Source organism: Vicia villosa, linkage group LG6 (genome assembly GCF_029867415.1).
Source record: "Vicia villosa cultivar HV-30 ecotype Madison, WI linkage group LG6, Vvil1.0, whole genome shotgun sequence".
Lineage (NCBI taxonomy): Eukaryota > Viridiplantae > Streptophyta > Magnoliopsida > Fabales > Fabaceae > Vicia > Vicia villosa.
The window spans coordinates 90770598-90777451 of NC_081185.1; the positions used below are offsets into that span (position 1 = coordinate 90770598).

Genomic DNA, 6854 nt, shown 5'->3' on the forward strand with positions numbered 1-6854 from the left:
TTGTATCTGGATGATTTAATTCGAGTTTAGGTACAGAAATAGCCACTCGCCATTGTTAGGTTTCGAGTTCTCTAAAAAGGGGATTCTGGGTTATAAGCAATTTCAGGTCTGTTCTGGGCTGGGCCAAGATTTGGCCCAACCTAGTTTCAGCCCATTAGGCTTAAAGGCCCAAACCAACCTAAGCTACTGGCAGACGATGCTTCATGCTCGTCTCGGCATTGCCCGGCGCCACTCTCCGTCTTCTAGCTGGTGCTCGGCACAGTGCTGTCCACGAGCAGGTGGATGCTCGGCGCACAGCTCCCCGCGAGCATCTACTTTCCGAGGACCCTGCTCCGCGCAGGGGTCCTTCACACCCAATCCTCCGAATACTACGGAGTCCACGTGGCCCCTATAAGACCGCGTCTCCCTTGGATTCCGGAGCGGTTAACCAGGACAGAGGGCATCACGCACCTCCGATATTTCCGCCTAGGAAACCTGGCAGTCTCCTAGTTGGGCCTGGAAATCCAGTCCACTAGTGTGATCATGGCCCAGCGCTGGGGGCTATAAATACCCTCTCTCAGTAGAGGGTCAGGTATTCACTTCCTTCTAACCTTTAGCTAGTACTTGCACTCCTTTGCTCGTCTTCTTACTTTGGCATCGGAGTACCTTGCAGGTACACCCCCCCCCTCCTCCTTCCTAGAAGATCCAGTCCGAGCAGCCTACGACGATTCTCCTGATCAAGTACGATCAGTGGCGCCGTCTGTGGGAAACTTGCTTCCCCGTCTTTAGAAAAACAAAGATCAAAGCTAATCCTTTTCCAATCGTCATGGCTGACAACAACATCCCGAGTGCTGATCCCTTCCTCCTGCAACACCTGATCGACGAGTCCACCCATGACGGGGCGAATCGTCGTCGACAGGTGGGAAATCGGCATACCCCCACCGGGCAAAGAAGGCCCGGGCATGAAGCCTCACCACCCAGGAGGCAGCAGATCCATAGCATCCAGCAGCTGCAGGGCCTCCAACAGGTTCAGAACGTTGACCAAGTCCCTCCCGAAGGACACGTTCAAAACGGGGAGGACGGGCAGCACCGAACTCACAATGGGCCAGAACATGCCCAGAATGTGAATGAGGCCGACACCAGAGACGGGCAGGCTGCTTCCTCATTCACCCACACCTCCGAAAGGCGGAGAGCCCGCCACGGAGAAGAAGAGGAGCCGCTCAACATTCCCGAGGACGCTGACCCCATCACCGTCCGTTTGCTCAAAGAAATACAACTAACAAACAGCCTCCTCCAAATTCAGGACGACCGAATTCACGAGCTGGAAAGACAGCGACGACGTCGCTCCCCTCCGAGGAAGCACTACACGTCACGCTCCTATTCCTCCTCGCGCTCACCGCCAAGGAGGTACCGCCGGCGTTCCCCATCCTCTTCAAGGTCTCCACCAAGAAGATATCGCCGCCGGAGGACACGTTCCCGTTTTCCGCCAAGAAATAGCAAGAAGAACCAGAGGCCAGAAGCCACTGAAGCGAGAAGCCCCTCCCCCGAACAGGATCATCGGGGCCCTTCCAAAGCTGCACCGAAACCTGGCGAACGTCCCCCTCGGGACAACCGTACCAGTTCGGACGATAATCAAGGAAAACCCCGGCGAAACAGACACTACACTTCACCGGGACCAAGCGACGAGGAGGACTTTCGCAGCCCCTTGTCCGGCAGTATCCGGAGAGCCCACCTCCCTCGGGGGATGGAAAAACCGCCAGTATTGGACCAATACGACGGGACCACTGACCCCGACGACCATATTCGGAGCATCGAAGCGGTCATGGACTATCACGTCGTCAGAGGCTCGATCAAGTGCCGCATTTTCCCGACCACCCTCAGGAAGGGAGCGATGAATTGGTACAGGAACCTCCCTCCGAACTCCATCCATTCCTGGACCGAGCTCAAAGAACTCTTCTTGAGCCACTTCACAGCCTCCCGACGACAACCAAAATCGGAAGCCAATCTCGAGGCCATGATACAAGGACCCAACGAACCTCTTCGGGATTACCTTGAAAGATTCAACAAGGAGGCCGTCCAAGTGCAGACGGCCGACTACATGAAGAGATACATCTTGGAGCGAGGACTACTCCCCGGTAGTGACTTCAAGAAGGCCATTAAGATTGAGAAGGTGCCACTACTACAAATTTGACATTTGATAAACAGTTTTTACATCAGGTATATAAATATATGATGTGAGAAATATTTATTAAATGATTTTACATCAGCTTAAATAACTAATTGATGGGAAAAAAATTGAATTTAGTGATTTTACATCAGGTAATTTATTCAAATGATGGAAAAACAAATGTGGTGGCAAACTTGTAAATAAAATGAAATTGGATTATAAGGGCTTTCCCATCGGGCCATAGCAAAACCGATGGGAAATCTGTGGCAAACTTGGACCGTTGGACTTTTACATCAACCCATTCTCCACCCGATGGGAAAAGTAATGGGCTCTCCTGGATTTCCCTTCGGCCCGTTTTCTAAACCGATGGGAAAAGTAGCTTTTTTTCATTAAACCCTAGCCCCTTTCAAAACAACAAACACATTTTCATTTTCATCTTCACGCGATATTCCAACACTACAACTCCAACGCCGCTGCATCTCCCAACACTACAACTCCAACGCCGGCCTCCCACTCCCGCCGCTGCATCTCGTTCCAGCCCTCCCAACGCCGGCCTCCCACTCTCGTTCCCGCAACGCCGTCTCGTTTGGAGCACGATTTCCGCCGTTGCACTCGTTCCCGCGACGCCGTCTCGCCCAACCCCCACGATTTCAGCCGCCGCCGTCAACAAGGTATGTGGCTTTTTTCCGCCGCCGTCAACATCTATTAGTACAATAAACCCAAATGTAGAAGGCTTTTGCATTTTTATTATGGGATGAAATTGAGAGCTATTGTTGGTTCTTTGCTCCAAATAGGGAAAATTTATTATAGTAACTGCAACGTAATCAATCTTCAATGGGGAAAATCCACATTTTTATTATAGTAACTGCAACGTAATCAATCTTCAATGGGGAAAATTTACCTCTGTTTGAAAAGTTTGAGTCGGTTTTGGTTGGGTGTATTTACACGTATGGATATTAGCTAATGCTATTCGATCACTAAATTCTATAACTACTATATAATTTCAGTTATTATATTTATTGTTAAAGATTAGCAACTAGTATTTTTTTAACTGAAAAGTATTGATCGCTTTATTGGTCTTTAGACGTACCGATTCTAATTCGATACTGAAACGCAAAATTTCTAAAACCGTATGTGTACTTGGTATGGGTGCGTACCAGTAATTCAGTATTTTAAAAATACCCATGGTTTCGAACTTAATTTAAAGGTCAAAGTATAGAACAGCTAGTGAAAAAATATTAAGGTGCACTAGTAATATGGATCAAATATTGTTTTTATGGAAGATTGCTTTATTCAGCTAATTTTTTTTCTTCCTAATAAATAATACTATTGAAATTAATCCTACGCAGTATACTTGACATGGTGGTGAGAATATTGTTCATTTTGTTGGTTCTTGATGCTCTTGCAACCTACCTGATAGGTGAATTTGTCCTGCCTTATTCTGGACAAATAAATTACTAATAGAAATAGAATAAAAAAATTGAAGAACACATGAGTAATTGAAGAACAAATCATTAATAATAAATTACATGTTTAATCATTATATACTTATTTTTTAAACAAATCAATATACTCAAAATATGATTTGTAACGTTTAACCAAAAAAAAAAACGATTAGTATTATTTTAAAAAAAAATACGATTAGTAATTGAAGAATAGATGAGTAAAAAAAATTGAAACATAAATTGACAAATTTTATTCATTTGTCATAGAAAGAAAAAAATATAGAAAAGAAAAAGGTAAAAGCTCAAATTAACCCAAACTAAAATTCTTAAAACAATCAAATAAAAAAAAGAATTTCACGAAATTTTGTAAATTAAATAAAAAATTTGGAGTCACTAAAAAACTCTTAAATAGTTAGTACTTTATTACTATTCTTTATCCCTGCCACGCATTGCTCTTTTGTCTGTGCCTTTTATATTATTTCATGTGCATGTATTAGAAAAAATGAGGGGTGCTATGGCACCCTTGGGCTCCTTAAAAGCTCCGCCCCTATATATATATATATATATATATATATATATATATATATATATATATATATATATATATATATATATATATATATATATATATATATATATATATATATATATATATATATATATATATATAATTTTACAAATTTATTCTTTGAATTAAAATTCAAAAAATAGTTATCACATACAATAAAATAAAAATAGTACAAAATATAAATTTAAATAAATATTGAACAAAGTTTACGTTGTAGGTATGGATCGTAGTTGGATGAGAGCTAATCGATTAAGTGATGAGTACGAACATGGGGTGATGGAATTTTTAGAGTTTGCTGAAAGTAATGCTAAAAAAGATCTTCCTCCTCCTAAAAGTAATGCTGAAGATAGTCACCCTACGCTTTTTCTCTGTCCATGTGTTCGTTGTGCAAATAAAGAACCAAAGCTTAGTAAGAAAAAAATCATGGATCATCTAATTTGTGAAGGGATTTGTCAAAACTATACACAATGGATATGGCACGGTGAAGTGGTAGAAAATTCAAATGTGTCCCAAAGAGATAATGTTAGTGTAGAAATGGATGATCGTCTGGAAGACATGATGTGTGATATTGGACAAGATTCGTTTAAGAGGGCACATGCGTATGATAGTTTATGCAATGACAAGGATACACCTTTGTACCCGGGATGCACAAATTTTACACGTTTGTCAGTCGTGTTAAAATTGTTTAATCTGAAGGCAATTAACGGGTGGACCGACAAAAGTTTTACAGAATTGCTTGAACTGTTGACACAAATGCTTCCAGAAGGTAACGTACTGCCAAATCGTTATTACGAGGCGAAGAAAATACTGTGTCCGATGGGTTTGGAGTATGAAAAGATACATGCATGTCCTAATGATTGCATATTATACAGAAAAGAGTATGTAAACTATACCCACATGTATTATCTCGTGGAGGGTATCGCAAAGTACTGATAATGCTAAATGCGTTGAAAAAATGGAATTAGTCGAAGCAAGCGGAAAAGGAAGTTGTTCAGCTGCAAAAGGAAGCACCAAAGAGGTTGAAGTTGACGATGTTCAGAGATTGTTACTCATGGTTCTGAAAATGGCTGACAACCACTTGGAAATGGATTTAAGTCATTGTAACTCTGCCATTCATTTTTATATGTCACCTAAGTGTATCAGAGAGTTGTTGATGGGTTTTCATTGCCTTGACGTGTCTACTCTACAAGTTTGGAGCACGTGAGTACATTTTCTTCTTTTATTACTTTCAATAGGTTATATCTCCATCACTTTGAATCTAATGTTTATTTTAAAATTATTCAGGTATATTCATCGTCTATGTATTGATAATTCCACATCAGAAGTGTATGGAATTATGGATCCTGCTAGGTGTATATATAATGATGATGTGCCGAAATCTTTAGTAGATGTTAGGAAATACATACAAGAAAAGTTGATGTCGCAAAACAAAGTTTGCTACTTACTACCACTTGTTCATGCGTAAGTTTTTATGAAATTCTGTTTTCTATTTTTTAATTTTGATAACATAGATATTTTATTTGACTTTTTGTATTTCCATACACATGTACAGAGAACATTGGCAATTATTTGTCTTGTGTCCAAGAGAGAATACTGTGGTCTTCTTTTGTTCACTTAATTGGGATGTTGATAAAAACACGAAGAAAATTATTTCAACGTAAGTTTATCTTTTATGTGAATTTTGTTATAATATAGTATATATCATATATATGTGGCTGAATATGTGGCTGAATATGGATTTTTATTTGAATCAGTGCTTTTGAGGTTCATCAAATTTCAAATGGCAATAGAAAAAAGGCTATTACATGGCTTAAGCCCGATGTAAGTGTGATGTAAATTATAATTCTATATTTAATTTTATGATAATCATTCATTAATTATGTCTTTCATTTTGTAGTCAAGGAAACAACATAACAATACTGATTGTGGATACTATGTGATGAAAAATATGTTGGATATTGTCTCTGCCAATATAACTGAATCTTGGATGCAGGTAATAAAATAACTCTAATTTGTTATTTACTTTGCGTTTTGCAACTTAATAGGAATTTTCAAAGAATAACTCTATATTGTTATTTATGTATTGTAGGTATTTAATGATCCTACAGAATTGACACAAGAAGATTTGTATGATTTGCGACTCCGTTGGGCAAAATGTTTCTTTGAGTTATATAAAGGATAACTTTATGTTTCTCGTGGATGCGTGTTGGTTTCTCAAGTGCGCGAAAGTACTTTATGTTTCTTTGAGATAATTATCTTGTAGTAGAAAATCGTGTGTAAACCTTTCTTATCATTTTGAACACTTGTTTATTCTAGATTAATATTTTTGTATATTTTGACGAACATATATATGCATCTTAGCTATTTGGTCTGTGTGTTGTGAGTAAAAAATATATAGCGACCTCTTTGGTCTGTGTGGTATATGAATCTTATATTGAAAATTAGGTACAGAAAAAATTACAGGTTAAAACAGGAAAATAGGAAAAACAGCCATTATGTGGTAAAAAACATAAGACATTTTACATCGGGCTTTACTAAAACCGATGTAAAAAGCAGTCTATGTTAGAACAAGATTTGTCCTGATCAATTATCTTAGTTTTGATGATAACAATAATATGAATTTTGCTTAAGATAATATGGTACTCTAATCCAATGCAATTTCCTTTTCAGGAAATATATAAAGAGTATGCATACA

At 39.3% G+C, this 6854-nt stretch overlaps 2 protein-coding genes across 2 annotated transcripts; both read left to right on the plus strand.

Moving 5' to 3' along the window:
• The first annotated feature begins 805 nt into the window (after nucleotides 1-805).
• On the plus strand, nucleotides 806-2204 carry LOC131614120 (uncharacterized). Its single transcript, XM_058885748.1, has 2 exons — nucleotides 806-1694; nucleotides 2197-2204. The coding sequence occupies exons 1-2, from the start codon at nucleotides 806-808 to the stop codon at nucleotides 2202-2204; spliced, it is 897 nt and encodes a 298-aa protein (XP_058741731.1).
• A 2174-nt stretch (nucleotides 2205-4378) lies between these two features.
• LOC131614122 (uncharacterized) lies at nucleotides 4379-5092 on the plus strand. Its single transcript, XM_058885749.1, has one exon. It carries the CDS (start codon nucleotides 4379-4381, stop codon nucleotides 5090-5092), a length of 714 nt encoding a protein of 237 aa, XP_058741732.1.
• The last annotated feature ends 1762 nt before the right edge of the window (nucleotides 5093-6854 follow it).

Excerpts from the sequence above, each read along its gene's own strand:
- LOC131614120 (XM_058885748.1), top strand. The coding sequence starts at position 806 with ATGGCTGACAACAACATCCCGAGTGCTGATCCCTTCCTCCTGCAACAC.
- LOC131614122 (XM_058885749.1), top strand. The coding sequence starts at position 4,379 with ATGGATCGTAGTTGGATGAGAGCTAATCGATTAAGTGATGAGTACGAA.